The 20875-nt window shown below is 36.4% G+C and overlaps 1 protein-coding gene and 1 long non-coding RNA gene across 5 annotated transcripts in view; one reads left to right on the top strand and one right to left on the bottom strand.

Annotated features, from left to right (window-relative positions):
* Positions 1–14167, bottom strand: part of LOC137244656 (uncharacterized) — a 61618-nt gene extending 47451 nt beyond the window's left edge. The window contains exons 1-2 of the long non-coding RNA XR_010951145.1: positions 14006–14167; positions 10030–10114 (exon numbers count right to left, since the gene is read on the bottom strand). This is a non-coding gene — a long non-coding RNA (uncharacterized lncRNA). The remainder of the gene's footprint in view (positions 1–10029; positions 10115–14005) is intronic.
* On the top strand, positions 9928–15157 carry LOC137244652 (uncharacterized). Of its 4 annotated transcripts, XM_067773963.1 has the most exons (6): positions 9928–10222; positions 12311–12355; positions 12425–12508; positions 13192–13373; positions 13445–13594; positions 14625–15157. In XM_067773963.1, the coding sequence occupies exons 3-5, from the start codon at positions 12427–12429 to the stop codon at positions 13559–13561; spliced, it is 381 nt and encodes a 126-aa protein (XP_067630064.1). In that variant the 5' UTR covers positions 9928–10222; positions 12311–12355; positions 12425–12426; the 3' UTR covers positions 13562–13594; positions 14625–15157. The 4 variants fall into 3 exon arrangements, 2 of the variants coding, with proteins under 2 accessions (XP_067630064.1, XP_067630063.1); XR_010951144.1 differs by having other exon boundaries at positions 9928–12355; XR_010951143.1 differs by having other exon boundaries at positions 9928–12508.
* Positions 15158–20875: the final 5718 nt, after the last annotated feature.

The raw sequence follows: 20875 nt of genomic DNA, 5'->3' as shown, positions 1-20875 counted from the left end.
CTTGATAATGGTGAATGCGAGGCTTGAGAGGTTAGAGGAGCAGTGGGTGCGCTTCAATGCCATTCATGAGGAGATTATAGGCAGCATCGCTGCAAGTAATATGGCAGAGGTAGAGATAGAGCATGCGATGGAGCTAGCTGAGGAGGTGTATTTTAGCACCAAATCAGCTCTAAAGCGAAAGATGGAGGAGCTTTGCCCTCAAGAGAGAGCAGCTTCAATAGGGACAGGGGAGCAGCAGCCCATCAACGTGCAGGTGAATGTGCCCTACCACCAACACGACTTAAAAAATACCTGGGGTTAATTCGATGGGAACATCCTGAAGTGGCAGGGGTTCAGTGATAGATTTGTGGCAGCGATCCACAATAATGAACAGATCGCCCCAGCCTACAAGTTCGCGTACTTGAAGAAATCTATGACGGGAAAGGCAGCCAGGACCCTTGGAGAGTGGCAGCTCACTGATGGGAATTATTATGAGGCATGGGAAAGGCTAAACCAGTTGTATAATAAAAAATACCCAATATGTAGGGAGCACCTCAGGCAGTTCATAAGATTACCGGTTTTGCAAGGGAATCCCAGGGCGGATGAGCTACAGAAAATGTCAAATGTGACACACGAGACATTACGGCAGCTTCGTGCTCAGGGACTGCCGGTGGAGCACTGGGACATGTTTATAGTTCACATGCTTCATGAGAGATTAGACCCCGAGACAGGGAAGCAGTGGGAACTGCAGCGAAAGAATGATACGCCAACTACTCAAGAGATGTTAGAATTCTTAGATAGGCAGGCAGCTGCATCAGCTGGTCCAAGTGAGAGGAGATTCCGTGGGTTGGGGATAGGTACGAGTAGACAAGCAGGCCCACAACGAGATAGATCGATTGGCATGCAGCCATCTACAAGTGATAGAGCCAGGAAGCCGGGAAAGACGTTCCCATGTGAGGCTTGCGGAAGTGACAGGCACCAATTGTTCGAATGCTCGGACTTTAGGCTATTAAGCCTTCGCGCTAGAAAAGATCTCGTGCAGCGACGCAATTTGTGTGAGAATTGCCTCAAGAAAGGGCACAAGATAAATCAATGTTACCAGGGTGGATGTATGCGCTGCCCTGGTAAGCCGTTCCACAACAGCACGTTATGTCCCTCGGGAGAGATGGCGAAGCCTGTCCTATCGCTACAGGAGCGGGATGAGAGAAAGGGAGAGAGTAAGAAGATCACAACCCAAGGAGGTCGAACTGTCAAATATAAGAGGGATGACGGGTCAGCACCAGCCTGACTAGCACCGAAGAGAAAGAAAGTGATAGAGAATAACGTTGGCGGTAGAATAACTTCATTAGAGCAGCGAAATGAAGCATTAGAGAATAGGCTTAAGGCATTATCTATTGAAAAAGAAAATAACCTTATTGCAAATAAAGATGTAAACCAGACTTTATCATATTCAACTTGTTTTAACTCGAGGGAGGATCCCAGCATGGCTCTTCTGCCAACAGCAAAGGTGAGAATAGAAGTGAAGGGTATTAGGTATGGGCCATTTCGTGCCTTGTTAGATACAGGTGCACAACCTAATCTTGTTCAGCATGACATAGTTCGATCATGTCAGCTGATGGTGTTTTCAGCATCGACCAAAATGATTGGTATCAATGGGAAGAAAAACATTCAATGAGAAGAAAAACATTCATAAAAGTCGTACCATGGTTCGACTCGGATGCATGTATAGAAGATGAGTTCTGTGTTATACCAAGAGAAAGTAACTGGCAAATGGAATTGCCAGGTGTAGGGATAGATCTTTCACCAAAGGAGAATCCAACAAAAATCCCATTTGCTGACCCTGAATATTGGGTGAATGGCTCAGTAAGTATGTTGTTGGGTGTCAAGTTTCTTGCTAAAGTAATAGTGAAAGTTGTGACTAGAGAAGTAGATTCAACCATCCTTATGGAAACACTCCTGGGAATTATAGTGTTTGGCCCACACTCACAACGATACAACGAAGAGACAGGCGCTGTGATTGGAATGATAGAGTGCCAAGGCTGTGAGGAATTGAGTCAGCTAGTCAAGAGATTCTGGGAGATAGATGTGATAGGAGGCTGTCCCAGACTTACGGCGGAAGAAGAGAAAGTTGAGCAAAATTTTCTGAAAACATATAAAAAAGATTTGGAGGGCCGGTTTGTGGTCACAATTCCAATTAGAGAAACAGAGCTGGGTAGTTCCAGGAACATAGCATTGCGGCGATTTATGTACCTGGAGAGAAAGTTAGAGAAAGAAATTGAGTTAAGAGAGAGGTATATTGAATTTATGAGAGAGTATCAAAGTCTCGGACACATGCTAAAGGTTACGGAGGCAGCTAAGCCAGATGAAATGGTGTACTACATACCACATCATTGCGTGACCAAGAAATTTCGCGTTGTATTCGACGCAAGCTGTAAAACAGAGAGAGGAATATCACTTAATGATATCCAGATGCTCGGTGAAAAGCTACAGAGAGATTTATCGGAGATTGTAATGGGATTTAGAAGACACAGAGTGGCAATTAGTGCCGACATCAAGATGATGTTTCGGCAGGTGAAAGTAGCAAAAGAGCAGTGGAATCTGCAAAGGATATTTTGGCGTGAAAGCCCAAGAGATAGGTTGCAGGAATACTGGCTAACCGTTGTTACATATGGCATGACATCGTCGGCTCATAACGCGGTAAGGGCAGTTATTCAGTGTGCTAGAGATGCCAGGGATTCTCTTCCAAAGGCAACGAGAGTGATAGAAAATGATTTTTATATGGACGATCTTGTGACAGGCGAAGATGAGGGGAAAGAGGCTATCAAATTAGCGAAAGAAATCGATGCTATCCTGAAAAGCGGAGGCTTCGAATTGCGAAAGTGGAAGTCCAATCACAGAGAATTAAGAGAAGCAATGAGTTCTGACGCGAATGAATCAATGATGCTTATGGAAAACGAAAAAGCGTCAGTTCTTGGACTTAGATGGTTAATAGAGAAAGATACATTCACATTTGTTGTTAAGACACCTGAAATAGAAGGGAAAGTTACGAAAAGATCAATATTGAGTTGTGTAGCTCAATCCGAATGGATACATCTCCCCAGTTACCATTGTGGGCAAAATAATCATACAAGACTTATGGAGATTAAGCCTTGGTTGGGATGAGAAGGTCACTGACCACTTAGAAGAGAAATTTAGAGAATATTGGCAAGAGATAGTTTTGCTGGAGCACTTCCAGATAGATAGGTGGCTGGGCACAGCCAGGAACAGTAAGATAGAGATTCATGGTTTTTCTGATGCGTCCTCGACAGCATATGGCGCTGTCATTTATGTACGATCAGAAAACCCAGAGGGGAAGGTAACGAGCAAGCTCGTGGTTTCTAGAACGCGGGTTGCTCCATTACGAACAGTTACTATACCGAGATTAGAGCTAGCAGCGGCAGAGCTGCTAGGTAGACTCTTAACAGAAGTAAAAGGTTCAATGGAATGGCAGTCAGTAAAGTATACTTTATGGACGCATTCATTGGTCACATTGCACTGGATACCTAAGCTCCCATGCAATCTAAAGCCATTTGTGGGTAATCGGGTTGCGTCTGTGCAAACAAACACTAACATTAATTGTTGGAAGTATGTGAACACAAAAGAAAATCCAGCCGACTTGTTGAGTCGAGGGTTAAAACCGGGAGAACTGGTGGAGAACAGCTTGTGGAAGCATGGCCCCAAGTGGTTGTGTATGCCGATGGAACAATGGCCAATGGCAGAGATAGGGAAAGATGTGCCAAAGAAATTGAGATAGAAATGAAAGTGCACGTGGTAATGGCTTTCAAGCCAGGCCTTTCAATAGTTGATGGTAAGTCTGGAAGGGAGAAAGTTTCTGCTTTAAAGTATATGTTGAGAAAGGCCCAACAGGAAATTTATGCGAAAGATTACGCTGCACTGCAGTGTGGCAAAGAGTTGCCTGAGAAAAGTAAGCTAGAAGCATTGAAACCAATAATGGATAAGAATGGGCTTATTCGGGTTGGTGGCAGGATATCAGCAGCAGGGATAGAGTATGAGATGAAGCATCTTGCAGTCATTCCAAATGGTTCCAGGTTAGCGTGGCTTATGATAGACTATGCTCATAGGAAGACAAAGCATGGCGCCACACAAATCATGATGTAGCACATCAGGCAAAAGTATTGGATTCCGAAGTTACGTAGTGAGATAAGAAATTACTTGCATAAATGCATAGTATGCGTGCGGTATAATCATCGATTTGAGCAGCAGCTCATGTCTGACTTGCCAGGAGATAGAGTACAAGTAGGAAAACCATTTCTGCACAAAGGAGTTGACTATGCAGGTCCCTTTGAGATAAGAGTGATAGATAGAGAAGGCATGATTGAGAAGAGGAAGCACTGGGTAGCTATTTTTGTTTGTCTCAAAACGAGAGCAGTACACATTGAAGCAGTCGGAGGGCTGACTTCAGTAGCCTTTTTAGCCTGCTATGACAGATTTATCAGCAGGCGAGGTAGATGTGAAAGGATGTATAGTGACAATGGCACAACATTTGTCGGAGCTGCGAAAGAATTGAAAAAGGCGATAGAATCATGGCGAACAAAAGTGGCGAACAGAGGTGCCAGCAGCACCTCATCAAGGAGGTATATATGAAGCTGCGGTTAAGTCCATGAAGCATCATCTGGTCAGAGTGATAGGGATGAAAATTATGGTATATGAGCAGTTTATCACATTGTTGACAGAGATAGAAGGCATACTGAATTCTCAACCGCTCCATCCACTCAGTGATGACCCAACGGACTGTCAAGCGTTGACTCCAGGTCATTTTCTTGTCGGAGAGCCAATCATTTTGCCTCCACCTTATGCGATAGAGAAACAGCCTGGTACGTATGGTGTTAGGCTGTGGAGAGATAGACAAAGGATGTTGGAACATTTCTGGAAGCGATGGAGTGAAGAGTATTTAGTTACCTTACAAGAGAGAAAGAAATGGAGAAGAGAAACAGAGCCAGTCAAGATTGGACAGTTAGTATTATTGAAGAGCGAAAACTTTCCGCCAGCACAGTGGGCGATTGCAAGAGTGATAGAGGTCATTGAAAGTAAAGATGGACATATCAGATCGGTGATCGTGAAGACTGCAACCGGGAAACTCACAAGGCCTGTTCAGAAAATTTGCATACTACCAGTTGAAGTGACAGATCAAGAAAACTAATATGCCATAACAATGAATCAAACAGGAAGGCGAATGAGAAAGGAGACGAAGATCATAATGGAAAACAATCCGTTTTCGTCGGCACTGTATCGTATCGGGATACGAGTTCATGATGGCTGGCAACCTTATATGTATTACATTTATTAATAAAAATAGTCTGGCAATACTGCGCTTGGCGCAGTGCTGTGCTTGTGCGCAATGCTGTGCTTGGAATTGACATGTTCAGATTGACTTTAGATGTGAAAGAGTTCAGTTGTGATTTGAGTGATAGAGAGAAGAATTGATTGTGACAGGTTGTGATTAAAGTAAATAAAGAGTTGGGTTTTTTTATAACCATTTTTTCCCAACTATAAACTTTGGCCGTTATATTCTTTATTGTGAGAAAGGGTAAGTTCCAAATTATACAAATTGTATAAAAAATTATTATGTATTATTGAATTTGTGTGAATTCCTGTTAAAAGCTAGAGATGGTCCTTACGCCTTCGATATTAACATTTTTAAGCAATAATTACTGATGTTATATTATCAGAAACCACAGGTGTAAGATTCACCACACACGAAGAAAAAAGCATGTGCAAAATTTGCAGACATGCGTAAATATCAAAATCGTTTTGATTTTAGCGCAGTTCTCTGCGCAAATAGCGCAACCAGTGCACACACCGGGCAAATCCTTGTGCAAATTGGTAATTGGCACAAGGATACTTGAGCCGTGTAATTGGCGTATTACGCTCATCGTTTGTACATATGAGCATGCACATGTGTGTATAGATGCATAGGTGCATATATTATTGTTTGGTTGGGGTTGCTTTGTTAATATTCATTTATTTAGTTATATATACGTAACCAAAGTTGTGCTTGAGTCTTAAGCTAGAAATATCGGGGTCGTTATCCACTGTACTAATTATAGTACTTTGTTTATTAGTAAACAAGAGTGTAATATTAAACCTACACTGAAGGAAAAAGACTGGTCAATTCAACCGAAATTTCCGTCAATTTTTATCCATCGCAACAAGATGTCGAATCAACTGCGCACAAATCGTTGATTCGTTATTGACCGTTTTAGTAGTCAAATGAACAAAAACAAGTAAGAACGGGACTGTCTTCGGCTGTGCCGAAGACTTCATACCTTTCATGAATGGGGCTGAACAATAATCTTATCCCGTTTGTAATCTCCGAATAATCGGATGTATAAGATAAGAAATATATAGTGAACAGATCTACATACCTTAACGATTTTTAAGATAAATATAAAATAAAAAACAGGTAGGTACTTCGTGTGAGGATGCAAAGTTTCAGGTTTTTTGTGGTCTGCGTGTAAAAACTATGACTACGAATCACGTATTTCAAAAATATATGACGAAAACGTAACTATTTGATGAAATTTGATGAATTTTGAAGATTCTAGCCGTAAAAAAGGAGTCAAAATGACAGTTTTTATGAAGTATATAATATATATACGACCGATCTCTATGATTTTTTCAGACAACAATATATGCTATATACGTAACCAATCGGTGAAATTTGAAGCTTCTAACTGTTAAAACGGGGCAGAAATTGCGCAAAGTTTCTTATCTGAACAATCGGTTGTATGAGATATATACTATGTGTACCACCGATCTCAATGATTTTTTCAGACGTCAATATATGCTATACACGTAAGCAGTTGGTGAAATTTGAAGCTTCTAGCTGTTAAAATGGGGCCGAAATCGTAAAAAAATATATATACTATATATATATATTATATATATATACTATATATACCATCATATATATATTATATATATCACCGATCTCTATGAGTTTTTGACACAACAATACATACTATATACGTAAGCATTTGGTGAAATTTGAACATATCTAAACGATTTTTAAGATAAATATAAAATAAAAAATAGGTAGGTAATCTGTGTGAGGATGCAAAGCTTCACGTTTTTTGTGGTCTGCATGTAAAAACTATGGCTACGAATCACGTATTTCAAAAATATATGACGTAAACGTAACTATTTGATGAAATTTGATGAATCTTGAAGCTTCTAGCCGTAAAAAAGGGGTCAATATGACAGTTTATATGAAGTATATAATATATATACCACCGATCTCTATGATTTTTTCAGACAACAATATATGCTATATACGAAAGCATTTTGTGAAATTTGAAGCTTCTAACTGTTAAAACGGGGCAGAAATTGCGCAAAGTTTCTTATCTGAACAATCGGTTGTATGAGATATATACTATGTATACCACCGATCTCAATGATTTTTTCAGACATCAATATATGCTATACACGTAAGCAGTTGATGAAATTTGAAGCTTCTAGCTGTTAAAATGGGGTAGAAATTGCGAAAAGTTTCTTATCTGAACAATCGGTTGTATGAGATATATACTATATATACAACCGATCTCTATGATTTTTTCAGACAACAATATATGCTATATACGTAAGCAATCAGTGAAATTTGAAGCTTATAGCTGTTAAAATGGGGTAGAAATTGCGAAAAGTTTCTTATCTGAACAATCGGTTGTATGAGATATATACTATATATACAACCGATCTCTATGATTTTTTCAGACAACAATATATGCTATATACGTAACCAATCGGTGAAATTTGAAGCTTATAGCTGTTAAAATGGGGTAGAAATTGCGAAAAGTTTCTTATCTGAACAATCTGTTGTATGAGATATATACTATATATACAACCGATCTCTAAGATTTTTTCAGACAACAATATATGCTATATAAGTAAATATTCGGTGAAATTTGAAGCTTCTAGCTGTTAAAATGGGGCTAAAATTTGCGAAAATATATATATGTATACTATATATATATACTATATATACCACCGATCTTTATGATTTTTTCATACAACAATATATGCTATATACGTAAGCATTCGCTGAAATCTGAAGCCTCTAACTCTTAAAATAGGGCAGTAATTACGAAAAGTTCCTTATCTGAACAATCGGTTGTGGGGGATATATACTATATATACGACCGATCTCATAAATTTTTTCAGGCAACAATATGTGCAATATACGAAAGTATATGGTGAAGTTTGAAGCTTCAATCTGTTAAATTGGGTAAGATATTACAAAAATCCTCTTTTTCTGAAAAATCGGTTGTATGGAGGATATATGCTATAGTGGTCCGATCCGGTCGGTTCCGACAAATGTCTAATCGGACACCCAAATACACCTGCTCACCAAATTTTATCAAGATATCTCAAAAATTGAGGGACTAGTTTGCATACAAACAGACAGACGGACAGACGGACATGGCTAAATCAACTCAGCTCTTCAACCTGATTATTTCGGTATACTTAATGGTGGGTCTATCTATTTTCCTTTAAGGACTTACAATTTTCGGTTTCGTGACGAAATTAATATACCATTTCATTTTCATGAAAGGTATAAAAATGGTTGCGACAGCTTTGTACGAAAGTACCTATGTTGCCGTATACATACATACCTAAATATGTGAATACATAAATACGCATGCATATGTATATACGCACTTAGTAACCGAACTTCAATTGGGCGTACCTACATCAAATATGCTGGCACACATTAAGCATTATACACTTTATTATTTTGTTTTATTAAACGCACTTTCACCAAATTTTATATTTTCTAATTTATTTAATTTATAGTTTTGAACTTCGCTTTGCAAATAGAAATGAAAATAGTAGTCACAAAACTGATTCTCAATTCTTTCAGTTGCAGCTCAGCTCCTTCTCCATATCTTCTCTCGCATGTAGTTGCCACACTTGTTGATTGTTTCGAAAAAACTTGTAGTATAAATGTTTGACATAACATTTTAAATAGAGAACTTGTGAGTTATAGCAAAGTAAAGAATCAAATCGCAGGAAGGTAATTCACCACTGGAGTAACTTCACATGTAATTCGGCAAGTTTAATTTTCGTAACACCCTAAGTTGAAACGATTCCAAAATAACTCAAACTTTTATGTTGTCGGAAACATCAACATTAAAAAGGATGTTTTTTATTATCTTATTAGATTCGTTCGCGTGAGTGAAAATTCATAAAAACTTGAACAAAATGTTACTAACTTTGGAATAATCCTGTTCGTTCAAACAAAACTTTTGCAACAAGAGGGCGCGATTTTGCATTTCGATTGGAGGAGACGTTGCAAAATTGTACCCGATAAATAGGTGTCCCGGTATCTCATAATTTTTTGCACAGTAAATTCAAAAAAGGGTTTTCGTTTTGTATTGAAACTAGTTTTTCGTTGTTTTTCCATTTTGTGTGTTTTTTCGGTTTGGTGGTTTTCTTATTTTGGTGTTTTTTTTAACAAGTGGCACCATCGTCATAAGTACAAAGTAGTGAGGGCAGTGAGCGAAAATTAGCTTTGAAATTTCCTCATGTATAGTTAATCATTTTATAGTGATCGCTGTTGAAATGACCTGTGAGATCAGTTGTGTTAACAGAAAAATCAGTTAGATTGATTAGGAATCTGTGAATTTTACAGAATTTCGTTAACTTAAGAGCGACAATATATCTACCCTGCAAAAATCGTTGGATCATGTGGTCCACTGGAGTACTTACATTTATACTCCACTGTAATGCAGCAATGGACCAACTCATGTTTTTACACGAACATATTGTAAGCCGATCATTGATCGTGTTTAACGATTGTAATCACTACACGATGTTTATTGGACTGTGTTGCCATGCGGGAAAAATCAAATAATTCATTACAAAATTTATATTAATAATCAAGTAAAACCTTTTGATAACTAATAAAAACAGTTACTTTAAATTTGGGTTTTTGACACTCGGACCTTATATATTTAGTACTAAATTCATATGCTTTAAATCGGCGCGTCTCACCAGATACATTATTTTCAGTAAATCTCTAATAACGGCAACTCTGGCATCATGGAAGTGCGCAACTGGTTCTAGGTGTAGAGAATTTCTGAAAGTGAAATTGAGTTAGAAGGAATATCGTTGTGAAAATTTTAAGATTTAACTATTACATAATTAAAATAATTAAATATTAGAAACTATTAAATAATAAAAAGAGGTATGGAGTTCAGTGCGCGTCACAGAAGACGAGTTCTTCAACAAGAAAGACAAAACTTTGTTCAAAGGTTGCAAAATGCAAATGCAACTGGGGAATTTGTAACAATTTATGAAGAAGAAAATGTTGAATCGATTGGCTTCGTTAATAATATAATGGCAGAAGAAATTTCCTTGAATCTAGAATTAGATGAATCAGCAAACTCAAAAACAAAACTAATAAATGATTTAGGGAAATGGCAGATGAGGAGTAGGACATCTCATGAAAATGTGAGAGAGTTATTGATCCTTTTAAGAAGCAATGGCATAGATGTACCTCTTTCTCCAGCGGCGCTTCTGGAAAAAAGTGCTTCAAGTGCGAATGTGGTCTCTGTGCAACCTGGCCAGTATTCACATTTCGGTATAAAGCAAAGTTTATTGAAAGTCGCATATATTTTAGAAAATTTTGATGAAATTATTTGTGATGTTAATATTGACGGTTTGCCAATTTTCAAAAGTTCAAAAATTCAGCTTTGGCCGATATTAGTTAAAGTAATTAATACTGAAAACATAAAAGTATTTCCAGTAGGTATATATGTTGGAAAGCAAAAACCAAATGATGTGAATAAGTTTTTAAACCAATTTGTAGAAGAAATTTTAGATTTACAGCAAAATGGTTTCACAGTCAATGGCAAAGAAATGTTATTTAAGATACGGGCGGTAGTATGTGACGCTCCAGCAAAGTCTTTTGTTTGTGGAATCGCTCACCATTCTTCAGCGAATGGTTGTTCGAAATGTACACAAGTTGCAAAAAAAATAAAAAATGTTCTAACTTACACCACAGAAATATCGGAGGTCATAGGGGATGATGATTTTGCCAATAGAAAATTTAAAAATCATCATCAACCACGATTCTTAAACACTCAAACACCTTTTGAAAAAATTAATTTAAAAATGATTAGCCAAGTTCCATTAGATCCCATGCATGTTATTGACTTGGGCGTAACCAAGAAAATGCTTAGCAAACTTTTTAAAAATAAAGTAAATGAAAAAATTTCAATTTCGAGTAAGCTAAATATATCTAGGTTATTGGTTACACTAAAAAAAAGTATTCCCAAAGAATTTAATAGATTACCTCGAGGTTTGGACGAACTTTCTAACTGGAAAGCTATAGAATTTCGACAATTTTTACTGTACACAGGTATTTTGGTTTTAAAGAATAATGTTGGTGATGACTTTTACTATACATTTCTGCTCCTACATTGTGCAATAAGGTTATTATCGTGCCCAAAAAATTTTTAAAACAACATCGAAGTTGCAGCAGAATCATTAAGGCTTTTCGTCCAAAACTTCGGGACAGTATTTGGACCACAAAGTGTTACTTACAATGTTCATAGTTTGCTTCACATATGTGCTTGTGTCAGACAGCAAGGCGTGTTATATAACTTTTCTGCATATGATTTCGAAAACCACTTACAAATGATTAAAAAAGATGTGCGCAAGCCCACTAATATTTTGCAACAATTGTATTTAAAAAATGTTCATACAAATATTATAAAGGAACAAAAAGTGTTAGGGCTCAGAGAAAAAAATGACATCATTTATAGCTACACATGCAATGACTATTACTTGAGTTTGAAAGCTCCAAATAACCTTTGCCTTCTAATGCCCTATGCATCTTTTAAAATTATTGGTTTTAAACGTGATGAAAACAATGACACTTTAGTAATAGGCCGCCGTTTCAAAAATATCCGCCCATTTTTCCAAGACCCTTTAGATTCAATATCGGCATTAGGTATTTCTTCTGCCGATAATTTACTAGAAGAATTAGATGAAATATTTAACGCAAATAACATTAGCTGCAAACTTCTCTCCTTCCCTTATGAAAACAAAGTTATTTTAATACCAATTTTACACTGCACATAAAAATAATAGCAAAATAAAATATATACCCACACATAAAATACAAAATATAATAAAAATTAAAAAAGAATATAGAATGGAGAACGAACCAGGAAAACTGAAAAGATTCAATGCTTGTGTAGGAAATGAACCATTAAATTGTGAGTATCCTCATTTCAATTTACTTCACATTAGACGTTTTGCTTTTCAGACCGTACAACGAAAGCGCCATGTAATTTCTGCATCCAACTCAAAGGTAGTCTATTTAAAATTTAACTAATGGATTAAAACTTCCAATAATACTTTTTTCTATTGTATATTGTAGACATGATCGAAAAACAGCACAAAATAATTACCGAAATGATGGCCGAACAAAAAAGTTTAAAAGAAAACTTGTCGAAATTGCAAGGTGAGTTTAGTACTAATGTTTCATATCACACCTTTATTAGTCAAAAGAAATATTTAAAAAAAAAGTAGAACTCTCTACTTTACATTAGAAGTACATAAAGGTTCTTTTTTCATACTGCTGTTTGTGTTTGATTTAAATTAACCTCTTCACGGTTTTTTTTTTTTTAATTAAGAAAACTAAAGTCTCAAAAAATAAAAATTTGGATCTCTTTATGGTCAATTAAAAGTTCGATATAGCTTAAAATATATAAAAATTGTTTTTCTATAATCAAGAATCTAATTTTTACTCAACGTAACCGATATTCCAAACATTCGCAAAACATATTTCTGGCCCGGTTGAAACGTCGATGGGAACTTATATCTTCTTATAAATTTTTTCTGATACCTATATTTTACAAAGCGTTTCAAAATTATCCTACATTTGTAAAACCGATTAAGGTATCGAAATAGAAACCACTTATATTAGAGCCGTCCTTAGCACGTTCCCTTATTGATTAAATCATGTATGATTACATATTCACATTAATCATAACAAGGCCCTAGTGAATGCAAATGAGCACATAAGTTTACCCATAATATCATACCAGCGTTTCTTAATTAATGGTTTATTGGTTTAGAAATCAATAGCGGCCACAGAAATAGGCAAAAAGACATTCATAAATATCATTTCTTTGATTTTTTTAGCAACCACAGAAAATCAGAACAAAGTTATAGTAGAAATGATGGCCGATCAAAAGGTGCAGCTACAAGGGTTTAACAAAAGTCGCCAAATAGAAACTAAAATTACCACAATCTTTCCACTAAAAACAGAAGAAGATATCCAAAAGATGGAAGCTGATATAAATCAAGCTAATGAGGAGAAATACGTAATTTTCAGTACTATTTATACATTTTTCACATTTTAAAAAGCATTTTTCCGTTCACTATCTTCTTTTAGGTATCTGCTGTGAAATATTTGCTCGATGGGAGCACTATTAAAAATTTAGAACGGATATTTTCCCGTGAACTGTGCATGGCATACAACACAGATGGAAACTTCGGCAAAAAAGTCTAAGGAATAACAAAAATATATTTAGAGTTATTTTAGGTACGTATAGCAATTTTATATACTATTTACATTCGGTAAAAGTCTAGTTGAGAGGTCGACTGTTAATACGTTACCAAAAATATCGAGAGAGGTATCAAACCTTCGGCCGCGATTATAAAAAATTACCCTGGTTGGAGACCAAAACTGTATCCGCACAAAACACTTATGTTTACACTTTTTTTTTGTGGGTACAAAACATTAAAAACCACCAAGAATCGCCAACTTCAAAGGCAAATATCTCCGGACAGAGATACAATTTTTATTTTCCACCTTCAGATTATTGTTCTCGAGATTAAAACGCGTCGTTTGATACCTCTCACGATATTTTTGGTAACGTATTAGCAGTCGACCCCTCAACTAGACTTTTGCTTTACAATCTTCCCCGTTTGATTAGCACTCATCAAGTTTTACCTTGGTTTAGTGACAGTCGTGTTGCAAACTGATGGTTAACCATTCACTGTATAACTTTAACATTTTGCTCTTTTTTTATCTTAAATGTACGATAGCTTATCGTTTATAAATAATTTCCTTAGAATTAATTTGTTTGGCTTTGACAACTCTAAATATTTCAGAATAATGTGACAGATTAGAAATGGCAAGTCAAGATGACCGATTAACCCAATTGTTCGATAGAAATATCGCGGTTCGCTGTTGCCATATCGTGAGGGTAAAAATATGCGCGATTCATTCGAGATCATGTTGGATGGTTCAATTTGAAATTTGTGTTTGTATGAAAGCCATAAATATTGGAAAATGAATTTTTTGTAATAATTTAAATGAAATACTTCGCTTTGAGGTTTTGGGATCTTCGAGCTAATAAGAAAAAATTTAATGAAAGCGTAGATAGGGAAATAGGAATTTGTATGGGGGAATGGGTGATTTGCGTTTGTTCGCATAACTCATTTGCTTCAAGGTAAATGTTCTATAAGAGAGAGTGTTACTACAACGGGGGTTTTTAAGCCAAGTAAAATACGATTTCATCTTGAAATTGTTAAAACCAATAAAATATTCATGAATATATTTATTTCAGCTGCAATAAGTGATAATTGCCCAAACGCGGAAAAAGAATTGCGAATGGCACTCCAAGCAGTGAAAAAACGTCACTTTCGAGTCGTGTCCAGCCAAAAAAAGAAGCAGTAATTTTAAATTATGTACATATATATATGCAATTATTTTTTTTTAGAAATTAAGATGAAAACTTTTTTATTATTGAAGTAAAATGGAATAAGTAAGAATATGTACAGCTAGTTTTAAGTAATAGTTTTAAGATACAAGCATGAATTTGTGATATTCTTTTAACAATACTTTTATATTATTTATACATTTTAAAATGAAGTTTTTTTTGGTTTTTATTAATTGAGTTAAATTGATTTCATACAAATATGTACAGCTAGTTTTAAGTAAAAAGTTTGCATTACAAATATGAATTCGTGATTATGCATGTAGACATAAGGTAAGAGAACTATTTTGAAGTCTTCGATAATGAACTTGTGATATTTTAAAAAATTCATTACTCTTATTACAACTTAGTAAACAAAAACTTTTAAATTAATAATCAAAAAATAGTACAATGAATTGCCTGATTAGTTTTGAGGAAATGAAAAAAAACCTTTCGCCTTTCATTATGAATATCAATAATAATGTGAATATATAAAACTTTTTTAAGATTTTTTTTATATTTTACTATAATATTAGTTTTATCAGATACCTAAACGAATTTCAATAGAAATTACAAAATGAAGTGTGATAATTTTTTCTAACAATACTCAAAAGCTATTAAACCAAAACAGAAACATCTAAGACTGAATGAAATCAAAGCGAATGACAAAATAATTCTATTTGTTACTGGAGTTGTGTGTGCAATTCGATACATAATTGTAGGTCTAACGACAAAAGCGACATTGAACTTCAAATGTGAGTTCGAATTACGTCCAGTATAAACCTGCCTTAAATAAATAAACAATTTATGTTTTTTTCGCAGCTGTAAGCATTTAATTAACTTAAAAGCATAAAAAATTTTGTTTTCCGTATAAGTATTTAAAAACTTGTATGATTATGAATAAATAAAGTAAAGTTTTTAATAATTTTAGTTTTTATTTGTTCCTTTTCCTTAAGCGACTTGAACTAAACAGCAAAAAGTATTTTGGTATCTACTCATCTGCATATGCTCCATGGAGTAGCATTTTGGAGTGGTTTCAAAACTAATCTACCGAAGTTAGTCCATGGTGTAATCCATTAGAGTAGTTTTATAACTAGTCACCCGTAGATACTCCATGCTGTAGTACATTGGAGTAGTATTAAAACTAATCTCACGTAGGTACTCCATGGTGTAATCCATTGGAGTACTCCATGGATTACTCTGACGTAATGCTGAGCTGGAGTATATGGTCCGGTCCTAGGACATCGCAATGTTAATTGGACCATATTTTTTGTATGAATTGTGGTTAATTTTGGAGTACTCGGTTGGTCCATAGCGAGTACTCCATACATGCATGCATGGAGTACTCGCGATTTTTGCAGGGCCCTGCAAAAATCGTTGGATCATGTGGTCGACTGGAGTACTTACCATTATACTCCACTGTAATGCAGCAATGGACCAACTCATGTTTCTACACGAACACATTGTAAGCCGATCATTGCTCGTTTTTAACGATTGTAATCACTACACCATGTTTATTGGACTGTGGGTACTCCATGGATTACTCTGATGTAATGCGAAGCTGGAGTATATGGTCCAGTCCTAGGACATCGCAAAGTTAATTGGACCATATTTTTTGTATGAATTGTGGTTAATTTTGGAGTACTCGGTTGGTCCATAGCGAGTACTCCATACATGCATGCATGGAGTACTCGCGATTTTTGCAGGGTATAACAATAAATAGGAAAAACTTCAAATTTTGTATGTTTCGGGAGCCATAACTCGAAGAAAAATTACTTCAGAATAGAACCATATGTACATGTATTACTGCGCAGCCTTGTAACACTATTAAGCACACAAAGCAAACAACAACAGCAATTCAAGTGTACAGCTGGGTATGTAATGTTTTCACCCGAACTTAGACTTCCTTAATTGTTTTTATTAGTTGGTATACCTACATGCAAACATAAAAGTGGAGGTAATATAATTGTGTTGAAAATAGTTTTTATTTTTATTATGGCGAACCCCTCTTTAGCGCGGTTCTGAAACACACAAATTAGATACCAAATGTGCGCTTTCTCATGTTATATCAACATGTTTATAAACACTTATGTATATGTAAATATGCTTTATATGTACGTAAATTAGACTGTTTCAAATATTCCAATAAAGATTGGCTAGCCGCTAAGCCTTGATATTTTGCATATTTATTAAAAAATACATTAAACGTTTTGGCTCTAATTTTTTTGATCCCTACACTTTACAACTGCTATACATCTCTCTAGTGTGATCCAAGTATGAGTAAGCTGTTTCTATCTGCAGACCATATAACTAGGCCGGCGCAAGTCCAAAAAGTATTTATCCGCTACGCTTTACGGTCGTTACACTGCCAATTCCTTCGATTAGTAGTCACTGTTGCTTGTTTAAATTGTAGAAGGTCCATTCTTTCAGAGATGCTCAAATTTTTAAATCTCTGAAAATGTTTTATTCGCTTTTGAATCCTGGAATTATTGATTTTGCTTCCACAAAATATACATATATTTAAATTGTTTTTAAATTAATTATTTGTTTAACTTTTTCTAAGCTCAAATAATAGTGCATATTTTGGTTTTCTCGTGGTATGTGTGAAAATTCTCCACAGTAAATATAGAAGTTGCTGTTGGTACTTTAAGCTCCTGTTTTTAACTAATGGCTTTTGGAACAAGTATCGATGTTAGCATACAGATAAGCCAGAAATTACTTGATATAAGGACAGCACCTGTACTGTCGTATTTCGGACGGCGGATACTAACGCCAATATTGAGAACCAATCTGCCGGACAAGGCTACGTCCGCGTAATACAACAAAAGTCAGCTGCAACATGCTCGTGACCAACCCCATTCAAAAGCCCAGGGACAATTTTAAACTTATTAAAAATGATCTGAGGGACCTAACTTAAACGCAAAACCCGTCCAATGGGCAATGTCCCAGACTAGCGCACGAGGAAAGTTGTTTGAATGGCAGCCATGCTTGGCCTGAAATTACTCAATACTAGCATGACGTCAAGATACTAACGGCCGGGCTTTAGATACTCTATTACCGATGTAGCCTCAGTCTCTGAGAGCCTTCTACCGAACGCTACTGGGTGGAGAGTTACGGGAGGCCTAACTGGCAGCGATCTCAAGGAATTCACTTTCCAACTTAATGATCCTGGTCAGAGGGAGATACCGAACCATGAGCTCAATTAATATGCATATAATTATATTAGTATGCCTTTTCTTTTGGATTCAGTTATTTATGACCTAAAGACAATACAATTTTCCCATCTGGTTGTGTTATAAATGTGTATTCCCGTTACGGACTGACTCACCATCTCAATTCTCTTTGGGGAACTAATGTCGAAAACAATACAAAGATAGATCGGCAGTTGCGGTGTTTTCCATATTCGTTGTGGTGTTTTCCATATTCCAAGGGTTAAATTTTATAATTCGTTCCATCTTTGTTTAGTGATCGCCGTCTCCAATGCACAGTTTGTCATTACAACATGAACCATTGCTAGCTAGCTAGGGAGAAGACGAACACGATGCCCCAGTCGCCGAAGATCAAAATACGTTCCGGCACCCGACTATGACGAAGTTAGAATGACAGTATCCCCGCTAAAAAATCACAAGATGATGGCGGAAATAAGCATGCAACAAGTCTCATGCAAAATATGTTCGGATTAGCGCATGAATCCAGGTTGAAATTTAAGTGTGCTCTGACCACACCGCGGAGTCAGCGTGCTTAATATCGCGTGTAGGGTTTTACCTAGCGTACTGTGCGAAAGACTGAAGCCCATAGAGTCAGCAAGCCTTATCAGTGTGGTATAAACAACTTTTTATAAGAAACATCGAAATCACTGAGCAATAAAAATCCCAAGTGTTTTGTAGAGCTGTTCTTACAGTAGGAGCCATATCTTTCACAAAATATGCGAAATCTCAAACCTCATTTGAAGTCTAAAATCTTCATTGGTATCGTTTAAGCCAGTCCAATGTACAAATCTCATCTTTATGTAAATATTTGCCACGTGTGCCCGTGCTAGGTATGCGAATTAAAAAAAAATTTGTTTTATTTGATAAGCTTTGGCAATACCATTTAATGGAAAATAACTTTTTTCAATTGTATTGACTTTACATTGCTGATAAGCGCTTATTAATACATAAGTGGCAAAAGCGTGATGCTAGGAATTTATATTAATTTTTTAAAAAAAGGCCATAAGGCATTTTCCCACGTGCTTGTAAATGGCATTGAATGTTTTATTTATTAAATGCAACAATTAAAATATAAATAAAAACAAACAGAACCCGGTAAGAAAGATCTGAGGACAATTGCGATTACATAGGGCATAACAATGATGAGTGCGTGTTGAAAGCACCGGAAGGGGATAGAATTATAACTCGTACCGACTCACAGTGCTGTAGGGAAATATTTTTTAGTATTTATTTGCAGTCATATCAAATAACATCGCCAAAGTAGATCTAACGCGCCCTACTACTGTTAAGCTTAGGTCTTGCCATTGGGAATGTTCTATCAAAACTGACATCTCTTTTATGTTGTTTAAAAATTCAGGATAATATACCATACATTAGAGGTTTACGCCGATCACTATATCGGCGGCGGCGGCGTGGGCGGCGCGCCGGTGTACGCCGGTATTCTTGCTTTAAAAAGCTTTTTTCTATTTAAAAAAATAATATTTAGGAAAGGTTTGGTTTGTATGTATTTAAGGAGATCAACGTTTTGGCGATTTCAGAAAGATCCGGGGTTTTTGCCGCAAAGTCTCGCGGATTGTTCAAAAAATTTCAAGAGCAGCTCCTTGCGGGAGGGTTCGAACCTAACCTCGGTCTTAGGGACTGGTACTTAAAAGAGTCACTTTTGTCTGTATGTCTCGTACAAAGCGTAGTTCCACCGAAGGAGATGTTCTGGTCTAACTTCTAAAAATCCTTATCGACACGATTTCTTTAAATTATTTGTGACCCCTTGCTGGTCACGCACAAAGGCGACTTACGGTTGCTATTAATGGTCTTTCAATATTCATGGCTCTCATGGCACAGTTTTAACGATGAGCACCAACTCTGGCCTATTGTTAATCGCGCCAAAGGGGGCATCTAGGTTTTTCGGGGTATTTTAAGAGCTATAATTCCCGAAGTGCGAACAGTAGCAAACCTGTCCACCACTCGCTCCCACACCTCCTGGCCCTCATACAACATGCCAAGACAGAAGCTATAGGACTGCGACTTCGAACTCATACCTTCGTGAACGTCACTAGAAATTCTATGTATAGCTCCGAAGACTTTCTAACGTATTTTTTTCGTCGCGCTATACTGCCGAGCACTACCAGAGAAACACCTTGAAACGTTAGGGAGTAACTATTCGGCCAAGGATGCTTCCCTCGAAAACATAAGCAGTCCAAATGGATATTATTGCGTAACTCATGGGTGAAAATAGTATAATCCTACATAATTTAAATTTTACAAGGAGCCTGGATACCTTTTTTTAAATGTAGACCAAAATTTGCAGACGTTTGTGTTCGAAACATTGATTTCAATAGTCTTCGCTAAACCAAAACGATATTTTAGAATGAAAGTCGACCGATTTTAAGTTGAAAGGTGTTAAGGTTATAAGCTCAGTACAAAATTTTGTTTTCCGGCCTTTTGATACAAGAATTCATTATGAATAACGGCGTAGCTTCAGTTTTCAAACTACTTCGACTGTCCACTACGTTAGAGTAGTAGCACACCCTTTCATTTGTTCGACTATCTGGGGAAAACTTTTGCTTACCACTTTTAGTGTTCTTGCGAAGAACAAAGCCTCACCTGATAAATATATGTGCCTACGTATTCACATATGTAACAGGAGCCGAACCGTGTAGGTGATATTTAAACTTGGTTGATAGGCTAGAATCACTGTGATTCACTCCAAGGGACTAGTTGGGATAGGGCCGCCAACTTTAGGAAATGTCAACCTACTAAAGGATTTTGCATAATTGATTTCGCTTATTATTTACGCCAATTGGAATATAGAATTTTTGAAAAATCAGAATTTTTTGCGGTAACTTGCTTTTTGAACAACTTCAGGGCGATTTGAAAATAAGTTCGACTTGGGTCATTTTATTTGAATTCATTGTT

Source organism: Eurosta solidaginis, chromosome 3 (assembly GCF_040869045.1).
Source record: "Eurosta solidaginis isolate ZX-2024a chromosome 3, ASM4086904v1, whole genome shotgun sequence".
NCBI lineage: Eukaryota > Metazoa > Arthropoda > Insecta > Diptera > Tephritidae > Eurosta > Eurosta solidaginis.
This window is presented reverse-complemented; position numbering and strand designations above follow the sequence as displayed.